General features: G+C 50.9%; 2 protein-coding genes across 5 annotated transcripts in view; one reads left to right on the plus strand and one right to left on the minus strand.

Moving 5' to 3' along the window:
- PC (pyruvate carboxylase) overlaps positions 1-8,682 on the plus strand; it is a 130,306-nt gene extending 121,624 nt beyond the window's left edge. For all 4 annotated transcript variants that reach the window (XM_087702963.1, XM_087702966.1, XM_087702964.1 and 1 more), the window contains 9 exons: positions 398-619; positions 2,498-2,654; positions 2,984-3,224; positions 3,547-3,796; positions 4,961-5,205; positions 5,737-5,916; positions 6,248-6,493; positions 7,120-7,260; positions 7,603-8,682. In XM_087702963.1, the coding sequence (XP_087559089.1) occupies positions 398-619; positions 2,498-2,654; positions 2,984-3,224; positions 3,547-3,796; positions 4,961-5,205; positions 5,737-5,916; positions 6,248-6,493; positions 7,120-7,260; positions 7,603-7,851 (1,931 nt within the window). In that variant the 3' untranslated portion in view covers positions 7,852-8,682. The remainder of the gene's footprint in view (positions 1-397; positions 620-2,497; positions 2,655-2,983; positions 3,225-3,546; positions 3,797-4,960; positions 5,206-5,736; positions 5,917-6,247; positions 6,494-7,119; positions 7,261-7,602) is intronic.
- Positions 8,683-9,799: 1,117 nt separating this feature from the next.
- Positions 9,800-11,926, minus strand: LOC148042334 (uncharacterized). The gene is made up of 3 exons (XM_087702995.1): positions 11,636-11,926; positions 10,879-10,989; positions 9,800-10,103 (listed from the first exon to the last, which is right to left on the minus strand). Exons 1-3 carry the CDS (start codon positions 11,915-11,917, stop codon positions 9,948-9,950), a joined length of 549 nt encoding a protein of 182 aa, XP_087559121.1. The 5' UTR covers positions 11,918-11,926; the 3' UTR covers positions 9,800-9,947.
- Positions 11,927-16,730: the final 4,804 nt, after the last annotated feature.

Below are 16,730 nucleotides of genomic sequence, written 5' to 3' on the forward strand. Positions count from 1 at the left end.
TCCTTCTACCTGAGGATGAGCCCTTCTCAGCCCACCAACCGAGCAACAGAGGTTTGGCTAACCTTTAATTAGCCATTTTGCAATTGGCTGCTGATCTTAATTGGAATGGTGGGCACTTCTGCTTGCAGCCGCAGGGCATCTGAGGAAGGTCCCTGCAGGGGCAAAGGCTGCTGGTCCGTGAGTCTCTCCTGGAGGCCCCGAGGCTCTTTGGTGTGGTGGCTGCAACAGACTCTGGAATGGACACCAGCACGGGAGGAGAAGAGGAGAGCTGTTCCTTTGCCAGTTTAAAAATCCTTAGATAAGAGTCCGCAGAAGCTCCGGGTCCTTGGGAAAGGAGGGAGGTTTTCATTGCCACTTTCTGTGCTTTGCATGTAACGGAATCCTTTTTCTGCAACAGGTCAGCCCCCCGACGGCTTCCGGGACGTCCTTCTCAGAGAGGGCCCTGCGGGCTTCGCCAAGGCCATTCGGCAGCACCAGGGCCTGCTTTTAATGGACACCACCTTCCGAGATGCTCACCAGTCCCTGCTGGCCACTCGCGTTCGCACCCACGACCTGAAGAAGATTGCCCCCTTCGTAGCTCACAACTTCAGCAGGCTCTTCAGCATCGAGAACTGGGGAGGTGAGAGAGCGCTGGGGTCCCCCTGCCCCCCCCCCCAGGAAGTCTGTGAGGAAGCTTGTGAGGAGGTTTCTGGCTGCCAGGTTGATGGCCAGCTGAGATGGGGCTGCCCACGTGCGTTCTGAGTGGACGTTTGCCCCCAGGGGCTCTCGATGAAGCTAGCAACTCAGGTTTGAAATAAAGGGACAGGTTTACCCTGCCTGCACATAATCACCACGGGCGATAGTAGTAGAGCTGTGAGCCTGAAGGAAGACCTAGCAAGCTTAGTATTATAACTGGTCAAAAACAGCAAATCAGAAGAGCAAATAAAATAACAAAATTACCCAAAGAGCTTAAGAATGGCATAAAAATGGATATTTTAATTTCAAGTGAGGATTTGGCTTTTTGTTACCTTGCCAGCCTTCTTACCGGATTATACAAACGTTACAATTCCCAAGGCCAGTCAGCAGAATAAAGGGCTCCATTTTATCTAATCAGAGCCTGGGAGGAGAGAGCATTGCAGCGCAGCAGAAAAAATAAGGTGGTACAAGCAGTAATAAAGCCTCCCTGATTGGTCAGTCAAACAGCAGGAGGGGTGGGTTAAACACAGCAGTCAATCATCGTGTCTTGGGGGTGGGGGGGGGAGTTATGTGGTGCCAGAGAGGCATTCAGCCAGTCCCGAGTCCTGAGCTCTACTATTAGGATGCATCGCTCTGTGTGACCGTCTTTCTGACGGTACTTAATTCCTCCCCTTGCAATGTCAGGTAGAACTGGATGGGGAGGGTGAGAGCAGTGGCGAAATGCCATGTCAGACCTTTTGCCTGCCCCCAACTGGAGCTGCTTTTGGAAAAAGGAGAATTGCCACAACTTAATTTCCTCACTTCCGACCCCCAGAGGGCTTCCAATCATCTTCTCAACAACCTTCCCTAAAATGGGTAGCTGGAGACCAAATAAACTTTGTTTCTTGAGGAGTCGTCCCTCAAGGATGCATCGTTACCAGATGGATCCCCACCACACGTCATCTTGGGATAGTTTTCGTACCATCATAAGCAACATGGATCTTTTAAGTGATCCCACTTACAACTTTGAGGATCCTCTCCAGTTCCTCAGGACCAGTAGGTTCACCTCTTCTCAGATGACGGAGCAGTCAACTCCATGTGGGAGTTAAGTGGGATCACTTAAAAGATCCATGTTTACAGTCAGGCCCCACTTGGAACAGATCTCTTATGAGCGACTTCATCCAACAGATGGCCCCTTTGTCCAGGAGAGAGTGGGTCACCTTGAAGAAGCTGCCAGCCCAGCTGTTGGCAGATGGAAATGTCGCCCTCATTGCAGTAAAATTCCTACTTATGTAATGACCCACATGTGGTCCTTCATCCTTATTAAAGCTGCATCTTCACTCCCTTGCATGTTCACCTCAGACTCCAATTGTGTTCATCCAGATCCTTTCCAGATGGATCTGATTCCTTTCCCAGGTCTGCGAAATATCTGAAACACTTGAGCAGAGGCTGTTTTGAAATGAGTGGGCTGTTGACTCTTGAATTTGGCCACAGGTTTGGCTCCCACAGGCCTGAGTCTCTCTGGCGTATAGAACTCATGGAATTAAGGGCCGTAAGCAGGGATATTGCTGTGAAGATGGCAGTGAACAAAGGAGTTGAACTTGGCTCCATGGCTCCAACTGAGGCCAGAGCCAGACCACTTGACCAAGGACCCCTCCTCCTCCTCAGACTTGCTGCTGTGCCAGCCGAGAGCCCTTTGGGGAAGAAAACACGCTCTGGGTCCCCTGATGTATTTTTCTTTCTGACAGTCAAGGGGCTGAGAGGAAGCTCCCAATGAACCCCAGGGCTTCAGATGAGTGCAGGAGACCCCTCGCTGACCCTTCTCTCCCTCCCTCCCTCCCAGGTGCCACCTTCGATGTTGCCATGCGCTTCCTGTACGAGTGCCCCTGGCAGCGGCTGCAGGAGCTGCGAGAGCTCATCCCCAATGTCCCATTCCAGATGCTGCTGAGGGGGGCGAATGCGGTGGGCTACACCAATTACCCAGATAACTCTGTCTTCAAGTAAGTGGTGGGCAGCTTCGCCTGCCGGTCTTCTGGTCTTTCTCAGAACCGGTCCTGCCTTTCTGAGGTTTATTTGGGCAGTTATGCATTTTCTGCTCAAGAAGCTTTTGTTTTTCCTTGTTTGAATCCTTTACGTTCCTTTGGTCCCTCCTGGAAGCTCAGTCACCTTGGAGGAAAAGCCCAATTGTGGCTTTCCACATTAAGCCGACATCCTTGCTAGAGTTTTATCTGCCTTTGGCTAGCCTGCTCCCTCCCTCCCTCCCTCCCTCCCAGGCAGGCCGTGAAGCAGAGCCTGGCCTTGACTCAGGTCCTCTCCGTCCCCATGGCAGGTTCTGCGAGATGGCCAGAGAGAATGGGATGGACATCTTCCGTGTCTTTGACTCCCTCAATTACCTCCCTAACATGCTGCTGGGGATGGAGGCAGCTGGACAGGCTGGGGGCGTGGTGGAGGCTGCGATCTCCTACACGGGGGATGTGGCTGACCCCAGCCGGACCAAGTACACCTTGGATTACTACCTTAGCCTTGCGGAGCAGCTGGTCAAAGCCGGGACTCACATCTTGGCCATCAAGGTAGGCCGGGAGGGAGGGAGGGAGGGAGGGAGGGTGGGGAAGGCTTTGCCTGCATGCTTCCACTCCCCCCAGGGGGCAGGGCACACCCGTTTCCATTCTTCCTCATGGCGTTCCATCCAGGAGGTTTCCTGGGACTTGGAGCTGAAATGAAAGAGTCCGAGGGAGCCGGTTGTCCTCCTCCTCTTCCTCCCCCTGGCCTGGCTCCAGAAGGGAAGCTGACGCCCCTCCCTCGACCCCAGGGGAACCGTCTTATCTGCAGCTGCATCTCCTCCCTCCACCTCTCCTCCTCCTCACCGGCAGCCTTTGCCCTCTTCTCTTGCAGGACATGGCTGGAGTGTTGAAGCCACAAGCCTCCTCCCTGCTCGTGGGGGCACTGCGCAAGCAATTCCCCGACGTCCCGCTTCACATTCACACCCATGACACTTCAGGGGCCGGCGTGGCTTCCATGTTGGCTTGCGCTGCTGCCGGGGCTGACATTGTTGATGTTGCGGTGGATTCCATGTCGGGCATGACTTCCCAACCGAGCATGGGTGCGATGGTGGCTTGTACCCGTGGCACAGAGCATGACACAGGTCTGAAGCAGAAGCGGAAGGGGTTCTCGTCGGCCCCACAAAGGGCACCCCAGGCCAGTCAGCAGCCAGGATTTTGCCCCCTCCTGTCTGGCCTGTGGGCTGCAGCAGGAGAATAAATGCCAGGCCTTCGAGCTGCTTTGAGCAATTATAAAATCGTAATTCCACAAAGAAATTTTTTAAAAAATCTATTTATGTAAGGAATTGCGGCCAGTCAGTCCAAGTGAACCCACAGCAGCTTACGCCAACTTTTAAAATCAGAATTATAGCCCACAAGAACAGAAGCAGAAAGAAGATGTCTGTGTGTGTGAGAGAGAGAGGGAGGGAGGGAGAGGGGAAGAGGGAGGGGGAGAGGGGGGGGAGAGAGAAATAATTGGCCCCTGGCCAGGGCCAGGGCATTCCAGCCAAGGCTGTCCCTGCCCTCGGAAGGCTCGGGAACCAGCCAGACCAGCCCTTGAGCCCTCTGAGAAGTGAGTGGGGGGAAAGCCGTGGGCAAACGTCTGGCTTCCTACGCTTAGTAAGATTGGGGGAGACTTCGTAGCCTCTAGGATTCTCTCGTGGAGCCGCTCTTCTCCATGCCTGTCCGGCACAAGGAGTTTCCTTGCAGGTGGCCCTCTCAGGACTGGTAACTTTATTCCTCGGACTGGTTTATTTCTTCCCGGAGGAGCTTTGTGGCTGTTTGCTGAGCTGTCTGGATGTCTTCCGGACCTTTGGCGAACTGGGCTCCCCTTGGGGAATCAGGGGGCTCCCCAGACGTCAGATCAGAGATCCCCCCACCCCATTTTATCCCCACAACCGTCAGCCCAGAGTGCCCGGGGCAATTCAGGACGGGGTTCTGCAGCTGCGTCAACCCGTCCCTTGTCCCAGAGCAAGGCGCCACCAGTTGAGCGCACCGGCCCCTGGCGCCCTCTGGCAGGGAGGAACCTTTGTCACTTGCAGCTGCTTAGAGGAAGGGGAAGGGGGCAGTCCTGAAAGGGGTCACTGCACTGTGTTTCTGAAGACACGACGCTGACTCAGACCCGGCCATATTCAACCTCGAAAGAAGGTTTGTTCATTTGGTTAGCTGGTTGACTCTGTCTGGAAATGGAGCTGGGCTCAGGTTGGGTGGCAGGGCCGCCCCCTGCTCTGGGGGCTGATGGGAAGGATTTCCCCCCTCCCTCCCCTCAGGCATCCAGATGCAGAAAATCTTTGACTACAGTGAATACTGGGAGGTGGCCCGGGGCCTCTACGCGGCCTTCGACTGCACGGCCACCATGAAATCTGGCAACGCAGACGTCTACGAGAACGAGATCCCCGGTGGCCAGTACACCAACCTGCACTTCCAGGCCCACAGCATGGGGTTGGGTCACAAGTTCAAGGAGGTGAAGAAAGCCTATGTGGAGGCCAACAAGCTGCTTGGCGACCTCATCAAGGTCAGTCTGCCCACCCCAGTCCTCTCCCCTCCTGGAGCGCAGGGTGGACATCACAAAGGTGGGCGGGCGAAGAAACTCTCAAAAAGATCCCTGGTCTTTGCATAATTATCTGCTTAGCCAGTCACTGGCTAAGGGGCTCCAGGCCTCTCAAGGGTTGACGGTCTCTAGTTCAAAGGTCCCTAAAGGCCCCAGGCGGCTCAGACCCATGTTCTCTGCCATCCCTTGAGAAGGGGGCCTCCATGGCCAAAGCGCACTCTTACGTAAAGCCAGAGCTTGCCAGAGCCCTGTCTAATTTCTCTGAGCACAGTTTGTTCCAGGAAAAGGCAGTAGCAGCTGTGACCATTGGATTCTCTACCTGCCTCCCGGGCCTTGACAAGACCGCCTCACCCTGCCTGCTGAAGGGTCCCCTCCCCTTGTCTGCCTTTGTGCCTCAATGGCTGTTGGCTGCTTCTGGGGAGAGAGAGACACGCCTGGTGCTGCTCCTCTCAGTGTGTGTGCCCCCCTCCCCCCCCCGTTGCTGCCCCTGTGCAGGTGACGCCCTCTTCGAAGATCGTGGGGGACCTGGCTCAGTTCATGGTTCAGAACAACCTGACGCAGGAAGACGTGGAAGCTCAGGCAGACGAGCTCTCCTTCCCCCAGTCCGTGGTGGAGTTCCTGCAAGGCTACATCGGCATCCCCCACGGGGGCTTCCCAGAGCCCCTCCGCTCCAAGGTAGGAAGGGGGGGCCTGCCTTGCCACCTAGGAGGAGCCCAGAGAAATTGTGTGTGTGTGGGGGGGGGAAGTAAACCCACAGCCGCCTTCTCTTAACTTCATACCAAGGATTTGAGGGGTTTGTTCTTTGCATTTGGGGGGGGGGCTTCTGGCATGGCTGAAACCTAAGAAACTGGAGGCTTTCAGACATTCTCTACCCCTCGATTCCTGCTTTGGGGAGTTGAGGGGGAGGCCGAGCACGTCGGAAGGAGCAGAAAGAGATTATGCCCTTCCTAAGGGATAAGGCGGCTTCTATGGGGCTTCCACCTCAAAACCCATTGTCCTTCCTTAGGTGCTGAAAGGGCTGCCCCGGGTGGAGGGCCGCCCCGGGGCCTCCCTGCCCCCTCTGGACTTCGCAAAATTGGAGCAGGAGTTGTGCGAAAAGCATGAAGAGATCACCCCAGAAGACGTCCTGTCCGCTGCCATGTACCCCAAGGTCTTCAGCGACTTCAAGGACTTCACAGCCTCCTTTGGGCCTGTCGAATGTCTCAATACGCGGCTCTTCCTGGAGGGGCCCAAGATAGCCGAGGAGTTTGAGGTGAGATCCAGAGCACCAAAGGAAGCACCAAAAGTTGGGTCAAAATGCCAGGAGTTGGACCCCCCAGGAATGAGCAAAGGTGATGAAGGGGGGAGGCCGGTCGGTGTAGGATTAGTCTGGACTAGGAGCACCAAACGTGGCATTTCATTCATTCCTTCATTAAATACAAACAACCCCCATCTCACCCGTGTGACTCACGATGTTTTGCCTGCGTGCCCCACAGATCCAGGCCTGGCCTCCTTGTGGGGACGCCCCTGAGGGATAGGTGGAGCCCAAACTTGCTCCTGGTTGTGCGCTGCTCCTGTGATGCCTCCATCCTGACCTTTTCCTCTGGACCAATTTCCTTATTGCTTTATATGCGTTAAAGAAGCGAAAAAGGTTGAAACCTCTTCAGTGATAGGATTATAAGTCCAGATAACTAGTGACAGCCCTTGAAAGAGCAGGGGAAGATCATCTAGGAGGAAACCCACTTTTTCAAAGCCCTCCAATATCACAGAGATAAACAAGGGGGGTTGCAGAAGGAGACGCAGAAGCTGTAGCAGGGCCCGGGGGCTCCGTTGCCCAGGTCGCAAGGACCCACCTCTCTCTCTCCCTCTCTCTCTCTTCCCTCCCTGGTGCCCCCGCAGGTGGAGCTGGAACGGGGGAAGACGCTGCACATCAAGGCCTTAGCCCTGGGAGACCTCAACCGGGCTGGCCAGAGGGAAGTCTTCTTCGAACTGAATGGACAGCTGCGCTCCATCCTGGTCAAGGACACCAAGGCCATGAAGGTAAGGAAAGAGGCAGGCGGGAGGCAGGGCAGGGCTGGCACCTTAAAGAATTCAACCCCGGGAGGTTGGGTTTTGCTGTACAGAGTTATCGGTCTTCTTTAAAATCAGTGGCATTTAAAATATATCTCTTACTCATAAATGATATTTAGCTTAATTCCTAACGCCATTAGCCACAACCTGTTCTAAGATTGTCAACCAAGTGAGTGTCTACTACTTCCCAATGAACCCACCTTCCTCCCCCCGTCTCCACCAGCCCCCTCGCGCTCTCTCCTGGGCAGGAAGCAACGGAAGGAAGCCAGGGGTGCCTCTGCCCACCTCACACACTTAATCTTGCCTTGCCAGGAGATGCACTTCCACCCCAAAGCCCTGAAGGACGTCAAGGGCCAGGTGGGGGCTCCCATGCCTGGGAAAGTCATCGACATCAAAGTGAAGGAAGGCGGGCAGGTTGAGAAGGGACACCCGCTCTGCGTCCTGAGCGCCATGAAGATGGAGACCGTGGTCAACTCGCCCATGTCAGGCACGGTCAAGAAGATCTATGTCAAGTCTGAGATGAGCTTAGAAGGGGATGATCTGATCCTGGAGATTGAGTAGCCGTCTCGTCCCAGGGACCTCAAAAGCTGCGGCGGCTTCTGAGCAACCTGCAGGGCTGCCGAGAGGCCCTCAGAGCAAGTTTCCCAGCTTTCATCACTGGACCCCCCCTTTCCCTCCCCTCCCCTCCTCTAGGGGAGGAGCAGGGCTGGGCTTAAGGAGGGCAGGGGACTCATTGCTCCCCCCTCCTCTGCGAGTATCGTGGCACTCGGCACTCCTTGTTGCCTTCCTCCTCCCGGCAGAGAGAAAAGGAGCCGAGTGCGAAGAAACTGCTGTGGCTGCCCACCCCCATCTCTCTTGCACCCCCTTTTCTGGAGGCTGTCAGCCAGTTTGGCAGTAGAAGGGGCCACTTCTGTCCCAGGCGGGGCAAGGGGGGTGGGCTTCTTCCTCTCCAGCTGCCTCTTCTGCCTCCCTCCTTTCTCCTTCCTTTCTGCAGGATAACCTTTGCCCCCATTGGAAGCTTTTTTCCCCAGAGGGGGAGAGGTCCCTCCCTGCACCCTCCCTTCATCCATCCACCTCATCCCTTCCATTTCAGTTGCCGAACCGAGGAAGGTTGGCTGTGCCCAAGTTTAAACCTTGGGCCCCCACTTTGCGAGGTTAAAGCCAGCTAAGCCGAGACTCGAGGGTTGCTTCGGAGGGGGTGCAGGGGCTGCCGTCCCTCCTTCCACCACTGGAGGCGGCAGTGCAACCAAATCATGATTTTCCTGTTGCCAATTATTGGATCGATCATCTGGGCTGGGCCTGAGAATCGTGGATGGATTTTAGTTGGGTAAAACAAGGGCAAAGGGCAAAACTTTTAATGGAAGCCCTTGAAATAAATGAAATAAAATGCGATGGCTCTGTGTGTTTCCTTGCACTCCTTGACGTGCCTTCCCTCGGCTACTTCAGCCTTGGCTAACTTACTTGAGAGCTTCCTTTTGCAAACTGTGTCAGAAGAGCAGCAGGAAACCTTAGGAAGAGGGCTAGGATGCTTCGCGTTTGTTCAGCAACTGTTCAAAATTACAAGGGCCCTGAACCAACTGGCAGAGCAGAAACACAGGAGACCGTGGATCGCTTTGGCCCTCTGGGTGTCCACTTTGGGCCAGGAGGGAGGGCTAGGGAGGGAGGAGGCTGTGGGGCTTGGCCCTCGGTGACACTCAGTAGTTTGGGGTGGGGGGTTTGTAAAAGACAAGTTTATACTTTATTTTCAATGCTTGCTTCCAGCGTCTCCTTGACCCTCTTTCTAGTTGCTACAAACACTCTCCCATCCACACACACCCATTTTTCACACACATTGCTCAAGGGCATCTCGCTGTTTCAGCTGAGCCAGCACCGAGCGACTGCAGGGCAGGTCATTTGCTGGGCTGGTAGTCTAAGGCCGCCCTTGGTTTCTGTGCCACGCAAAGACAGACGCAGGGCTGCTGCTCTTGCGGCTGCTGCTGGAGGGAGTGCGTGGCCAGGACTGGGCAACGATCACAGCTGCCCTGAGCCACAGACAGGAGGGGGGGAGGGAGGGAGGGAGATCCTGGGCCGGGACCACGCCAGATTCCCCAAACGTAGCCTCCTGATGTGGGTCCTACAGCTTCTGGAGATGGCCTTGCAGTCTTTGGCTCTGTGTCTACCAAAGCCTCCCCTCCCCCCCCATGTGCACTGTATTGGCCTCTTCGGATTCCTCCTCCTCCTCCTCACAGGCTTTGTGCCAGCGTGGTGGAATCGCTGGCTGAAGGGCAGCGTGGAGTCAATTGAGGGGGACGGACCCTGGGGTCAATCTCTGAGGCCTACCATTTCCCAAGGGAAGGCAGGCAAGTCTGGCCAAATTCTTGCAATGGAAACCAGTTTTGTCTCCCAGTGAGGGATGCCGAGTTTTAAAGAACGTTTCTGAGGAGGCCTCCATGAGGGGAGATTTTGTGCCATCTGGAACCGGATGGGTGTTTGGAATGTATAAGCAAAGCGTGAATAAGAACCAAGAAGAGCATTTTGCCACTCATGAGATTTAGGATCATTCCATTTTTGTTACAGAATTCTCATTTCATGGGCACCGGTCGGGGGGGGGGAGGGGGATCTCTATGCTGGGGATCCACCGCTGTGGCCATGGAGGAGAAGCCGGGGAGCCGCTCTCTTCACATGAACGGAGTGCCCTCTTCTTTTTCGGGTTCTTCTGCAAATGGGACCTCAGGAGGACTCGGGGGGGCCTGGTACTCCTCACAACTTTTTACTTTTGCTTTAAGGATGTTGAAAGCAGGGACGGTTTCCAATTCCAAGTTGCACTTATATTTCTACAGGCATAAAGAAATAAAACAGACAAGACTTTGCAGAGCTCTTGCACGGAGGCTGATCTTTACTTTTTCCAAAATCCTGACACTCCCCCCCCCCCATCCACCTCCTTTCCTGCATTTCCATTACATCCGAAGGAAGCCCTGTATTTTATGGGCAGCTGACTCTGCGACCGGCACCCCTCAGAGGCTCCCAGTTTCTCATCCTGGTGCCAATGATGGGACCACGGCAGCCAAAGGTGGCTAAAGGGCTGGTGGCGTGTGCCAGATGAAGGCAGCCCCTCCTCTACAAGAGCAATAATCCTGGAGAAAGGAGCGGTGCTTCTGGGGCAGCATGCCCCCCCCCCCAGATGGGGAGAGGGCAGGAGCGACTTGCATCAGGAGCCCCCCCCTTCCCTTCCTCTAGGATTCTAACGCAGCTCTTCAAAGAAGAGTTTGACCTCCTCCGGCCAAAGGGAAAAACAGCTCAGTGGCTTTGGCACCTCTGCCCGGCTGAAAACTGTTGGGGGCAGAGGGGAGCTCAGCAGGCAATGGAGGATGAAACCCTGGGGGAGGGAGCCCCATTCACCTTTCTGCTCAGGCTGTCTTCACGGACAACAACACAGCTGGGTTTACATTGGCTGGAGGTCACAAAGGCCCAAATCCCGCTCCACCTTTCTTCCTCCTATGCACACCCCACTGGGCTACCTCCAGCCCACCCAGATTTCAGCTATGCTAACAGCTAGGAGTGACTCCCTAAACCCCATTCTAAAAAATGGCATAAAAACCCTTTCCTCACCGGTGATCCAGGAACAATCTGACAGTTCTTAAGACTTGGTGTTTTCTCCCCCGGAGGGCACGTGACCTTCACCAGGACGGTTGTGAAGTGGTAAATTTTCCCATGCATAATCTGAAATACAGCCAGGAAAATTCTCGGGTGAGCTCCCTCTTGTCCTCCCCTCCCCACCCCATGTCCCTGTTTTCCCTTCAGAGGATTGGCAGCAGGTTGGGTAGACCTGATGGAGTCCAGGAAAAAGACCATCGAGTCTTTTGAATGTTACATAATTTGCACCAGAATTTTCAAAATAACAGTGTTTAAGTTGCCTTTTAAAAATTCTGTTAGGTAAGGATTGAAGAATCAGGCCAGAAAGTACTTTAAAAAAACCATTTCTTCATGACAGTAGCAGATCTAAGGAGGGAAAGGGGGCATCAAGCAAGGAAGATTCTGCTGAAAGGGAGGAAAACTGGGCCATTTTGCGTCCCGTTGGCAGTGAGTGAAGCCAGTGAGCAAAGGACACGGTTCTCTCTCTCTTTCCCTGCTACTGAAGAGGAATTCTTTAAAATGATAAAAAGTATTTTGAAGAACAAATCTGTTCAAAAGATAAGACACTAAAGTACTGCTCTTGGATTTTAGAAGAGGGACACTAAAGAGCATGGTGTGTGTGTGTGTGTGTGTGTGCGCGCGTGCACAATAAAAAGCATGAGCCTAATCAGAAAATGCGCCCTTGCAGCTTTGCCAGCAAACGTGAATAGAATGAGAAAAACCAGAAACTTGCCATCATTTGGACGTGGACCTTTTCTCCAGGTGCTGAAAGGTAGGTGCAGTTGTGCTCCTTGTTCAAGTGCCCCACAGCCTGGTGGTACATGACGGTAGCTTGGTAGATGTTTGCATCATGTCTCATCTTGTTCCAGAGGCCAAAAAAGTCATTGGGCTCTGAGAAAGATCCCGGCTGCCGATATCCAAGGCTCGGCTGTCCCAGGAGAAGGGCCAAGAGGCAACACATCCCAGAGAACGACACCATCTTTGCCATTGGGGTTGTCAGGATCTGGAGTGCCATGGAGGGTGACACTGCTCTAAGTAGGAGAGCCACTGCTCAAGAGCCTCCTCTCTTGGCTGGGTGACCAATACTCAATCAAGGGATTATCTCCCAGAGAGGGATGTGTGGTTGCGTCAAGGGCTGGGCCAGGAGAAGGTCAGGATTTCCTCCTGACTGCACAGGAGACACAGACCTCGGACACAATCTTCAGTCTTGCCTGAAATTTCTGGGAAATTTTAGGAATTCTAAGTGTGCCTACTAGAAAGTGTAATTGGGTAAAGCACAGTGAGATGGATGACCGGCTGCAAACTGGATCCTGTGGAAGGAAGGAAGGAATTTTGGCAAACTAATATATAAATTGAGGCATTATTACACTGTGGATTAAAAGTATTCTCGTAGCAGATATTCCATTTCCCCACCCTCATGAATGCTTCATGTTGCATTTCTTGATCAGCATCACAGGTGTGAGGCTATAGTGGCTACTCCTCTGCAGGACAATGGATGCTCCTAATTAAGGAATCTTTCTTAACAAGAATTAAATAAATTGGAGGGTTCACCATTAGTTTATGGACAAATCTTTTCTAGAACCAAAGCTCAAAACAGCTTGAATGGAAGTGAATCTTCAAATGAAATTTAAACAGTGCAGATTCCTGTAAGGTTGGTCTTTGTTCTGCTTTCCAGAAACAGCAATGTGATTTGGCATTTCCCTTTGCCTTCTAGATTAAATTCCTTCTTCCAGTTCTCGGTCCTTGAAGCATAAATCCATTTCAGAAACATAGTCTTGTGTTCTAGAGCTCAGACTGTGCTTATTCCCTATTTCTTAGCAAGTTATTTTCACTTTAATTTTGAGAAATCTTCTGCAAAATAGGCCACCATTAAAATTACATAAAAAGTGATTCTTCTGGTTGATCAGAAGATTCACCAAGTACCAACAGCAGCTGCCAGAAGCTGCTTGGGAGCAGAGGGGGAGATTTTGCACATCTTCATTACCACCTTTGGATTAGAAATACCGCACATTTTGCTGATCCTAGGTTGGAAATGAACTTTTGGACCATTGATCTAAAAGAAAATATCTGGATTAATTGACCGGCTGGTTGCAAAACAGTGTGTGTTTTGTCCTGCTTTCTGGGATCTTTCCTGGAGCAAGCAGCTCACCCTTTAGTTGTTTTCCTGTTCCCTATTTTCTCAAAGCTTATCCCTCTTTGAAGTCACAGATTAGGGGTTGGGAGGGCTTTGAATTCTAAGGAGTCAAACTCTCCCAGCAAGTCCCAGTCTTCCCCAGCACTTCCTTCTGTGTGGGCCAGGGGCCTCTCTTTTTCCAAGGGGGGAGGAGGCAAGTAGAGGTCATCTGGCACCTTGGCCAGCAACTAAATAGTTGCAAAGAATTTAAATAAATTCTTTGCATAGGTTCAGTGATTTCTGAAAGTAAGATGTCCTGTTAAGTGAGCATGTTTAATGTTTCCCCCCCCCTATAAATATTGTTTTTATAAAATTGTCCTAGTGTTACAAATTGTTGGTAGCTTAGACCGGTTCCTAAAAATCAATATGCTCTTTTTAAAAAGCTGGCAAACAGATTGTTATTTTAGAATTTCACTCATTTTTTACATGAATGATCTGTTGTTCTCTCTCCTATTTTTTTGGCCCTTTGCTTCTCTCCAGAGATAGCTTATATCTGGGGACTTTGAAACAATGTCTTCCAACACCTCTTATGGCCAAGTGATATTGTTTAGGAATAGCTTTTTGATCTAGTTGAAGATGCACATTTTATTTTGCACATTTCCTTTTCTTCCCTTTTTCTCCTTCCTCCTTTTCTTTACTCCACCCATGGATATGTATTGGTGTGTTGCACGCACACTGAGTGCAAGTTGAGTGGCCATATAAATTTGTTAAATAAAACCAGAAAACCAGAAGGATGTGCCCGTAGTAAATCTGAAGCTTCCAGACTTTGAAGGCTGAGAGGCACATTGATCATCTGAACATATTTTATGGGAATGTTCCTGCAGTTGTTCTTAGGACAGTTTGCCATTTAGATAACGTCTGAAGCACCCCGTTAAATAGCTGCAGCATCAGAGCCAAAGTTCTGTTATGTGAAAGCAGAACTTGGTATCATTGGTATTTTCCCCTTCGATTTAATTGAGTGATTCTCAGAGGCTTCCTGGGAAAGCCCTGCAGTTTTCTTGCAAGGCTTTTCCAAAGTACTTCATCATTGCCTCCTTCCAAGGGCTGAGAGTGTGTGGCTGGCCCAAGGTCACATAGCTGGCTTTAAGGCAGAGCTAGAATTCAGCATCTCCCATTTTCCAGTCTTAATCATAGCCGCAAACTGGCTCTCATCACCAAGTGTAATTCTGGAAGACAGCTAACAGATTCATAATCCATGCCAAATTGGCATTTTCCAAAAGGTCAATCTCAAGTTCAGAAAAGTCAATAAATTGCTTATCAAATTTCCTTGTTTATTTCATTGACCACATCTGACAATACTGTGCACCTTTAGTTGGCTGATCTGACTCACCTATGCCAAGAACCACAATTAATGCAAAGGTTAAATGAAGAATGGACCGAGAACACCTTCAGTATGATAAATTAAAACAGATTAAAGCAAATAAAGTGGAAGAAAGGTTGGACTGGAGACTCTGAAAGGCTGCCGGGAGGAAGAAATGTGATTGCAGCTTTTAGATACACAAGATAGTATAGATAATAAAGGCAAATTAATATCTATGTTGCTATGACTGAATTAGTAGCATTCCATTTTCAACACAAATAAACTCCATGGATTTCAGTTTAGGGATAGTGAATGATAAACAACATAAACTTTAGGGAAATAGCATGTTGCATATGGAAATGCCAGCGATGCAAAGTGCAACCCTCCTGTGGCTCAGGTTGGCATTGCAGCTGAGAAGCCTAAAGATTAAAAGCTAATCAGAAGAGGTCACTTTCAGATGAGGAAATATTGAAAAGGCAGAATATTTCTCTGGATGTGAAAAGAAAGAAACATGTTTTAAAAGACAGAATAGTTGTCTGTAACGTCTTGCCCACCCCCACTTTGTCAATAGGCCCATTAAGAAGGCCAGGCTAGCCCACTTTACATAATAAAAGACTCCTCCACTGCAGCTGTAGGGAGAAGGGATATTACTCAACTCTCCACATGGCATCTGAGAACTCATCACAGCCTAGAGAGTAGCCCCCTGCATGGCCCCATGGGAGTCTGACAACCAATCAGAATACATTTCTTACACAGGAACAGGAAACAGAGAGGTGGGACTAAACCGGGTATAAAAAGCCTAGCAAGCCCCTTCCTCAGTCCTTCTCTTCTTCAAAGCATGTGATCACCTTCTCTGGTCAGCGATCAAGCCATGTGGCCCTGTCCAACAATAAACCATCTTTCCAAGCAGCCTCCATGTCTCCAGTGTCTTCTTCCCCACTTGGAGCTGAACCCAGAAGGACATTTCTTTCAACACTCCAAAGCCCCCAAAAGCTTGATTTTTAAAAAGAGCAAGAAATACAATACACAACACATCCGCACGATTTATGCTAACAGAACAAAAATTTCCAAAGCCACAACTTAAGGGAAGGAGAATTTCAGAGCAGTTTGCCTACGGCGGGTGAGTTTATAGACAACATCGCCGTCTGGTGGTGAAAGAAGGAACAGCAGCCCTTAAATTTTTTATCTTTCAAGAAGAGCAGGGAAGCGTTTCATACGGCGAAAGCGGATACGGCAGGCGCTGTTGCGTCGAAATCTTTTTAATGGTACGTTACCTTTTGGAAATGCCCCTTGGGCCCCCCTCTTTCTCGCTCATATTTTTTATTACCCCACAGGGATTTCTTTACATAAATTAGCATCTTGGATTCCGGTTGTCGCTTTAAGGCACCTTCATCGCTACCATTTCTAAGTAGCAGCAGGGCGGTCTAGTGGGCAAAATAATCATTTTTTATTCGGAAGGTCGAGGGTTCCATCCTACGTAGGCAATCCAAAAATGTTTTTGCTCCAAAGCACCCACGTTTCTGACCGCAGGGTCAGGATTTTTCCTCCTTTCCTCTGGGTGCAAAAAGCTTGATTTTTAAGCAAGAAATACCAGGATGAAATCCTTTCCCCCCCCTCCCCCAGTCGTGTCCCCTCATGGGTTTTTCAATTTGGTGTCCAAAAAACATCGGCCTCCAAAGTCCTCAAAAGCTTGCTTTTTAAAAAGCAGAAAGTCCACTTTTCCTCTTCTTGAGAGGAAGAACAAAAAAGACAACAACCCCACACTCCAGGTTCATGGTACACAACCCTGACCTGGACTCGTTACCGAGACTTTTCGGAGAGCCTGCCACATCTTCGAAAGAGGGTTAGGGTTAGGGTTAGGGCTGCAAGGGCGCGGGAGAGGGAAAAAAAACCCAAACCCCTCTCCCATCTGCGCTTCCTCTTGCACCCTGAGGTAATTCTAGCAGAGGCTTAGAGGTGGTGTTGGAAGGGGCACTAAGGAATAGCTTATTCTCGGGTAGTAAGGATAGCACCTGTGGTAATTTTAGTTCTTAAAAGTTAGTTTTTAGGAGTAAAAATACTCTTAGGAGCAATGTTCCCTCTAATTTTTTTTCAGGGTGAGCGGAAAAGTATAGTGTTTGAGCGGCACAGTTTCATGCCTGAGCACCTAAGAGAGCAACAGTTTGAACTTCTGTCTCGTCTGCTGGACATTTGCGCAACATTCCAAGCGCCAAGCACCAATTGTGAGCGAGGTTTCAGCCTGATGAATGGCAGGCATGAAAAGTGCCACTCAAACACTATACTTTTCCGCTCACCCTGAAAAAAAAAAGACTTCTGCTCAGCTTTTAGATCATTAGACTGGCTAGAGAGAGACAT

This window comes from Thamnophis sirtalis, unplaced genomic scaffold (genome assembly GCF_051295495.1).
Source record: "Thamnophis sirtalis isolate CommonGarterSnake01/CBP01778 unplaced genomic scaffold, rThaSir2_p1.2 scaffold_18, whole genome shotgun sequence".
Lineage (NCBI taxonomy): Eukaryota > Metazoa > Chordata > Lepidosauria > Squamata > Natricidae > Thamnophis > Thamnophis sirtalis.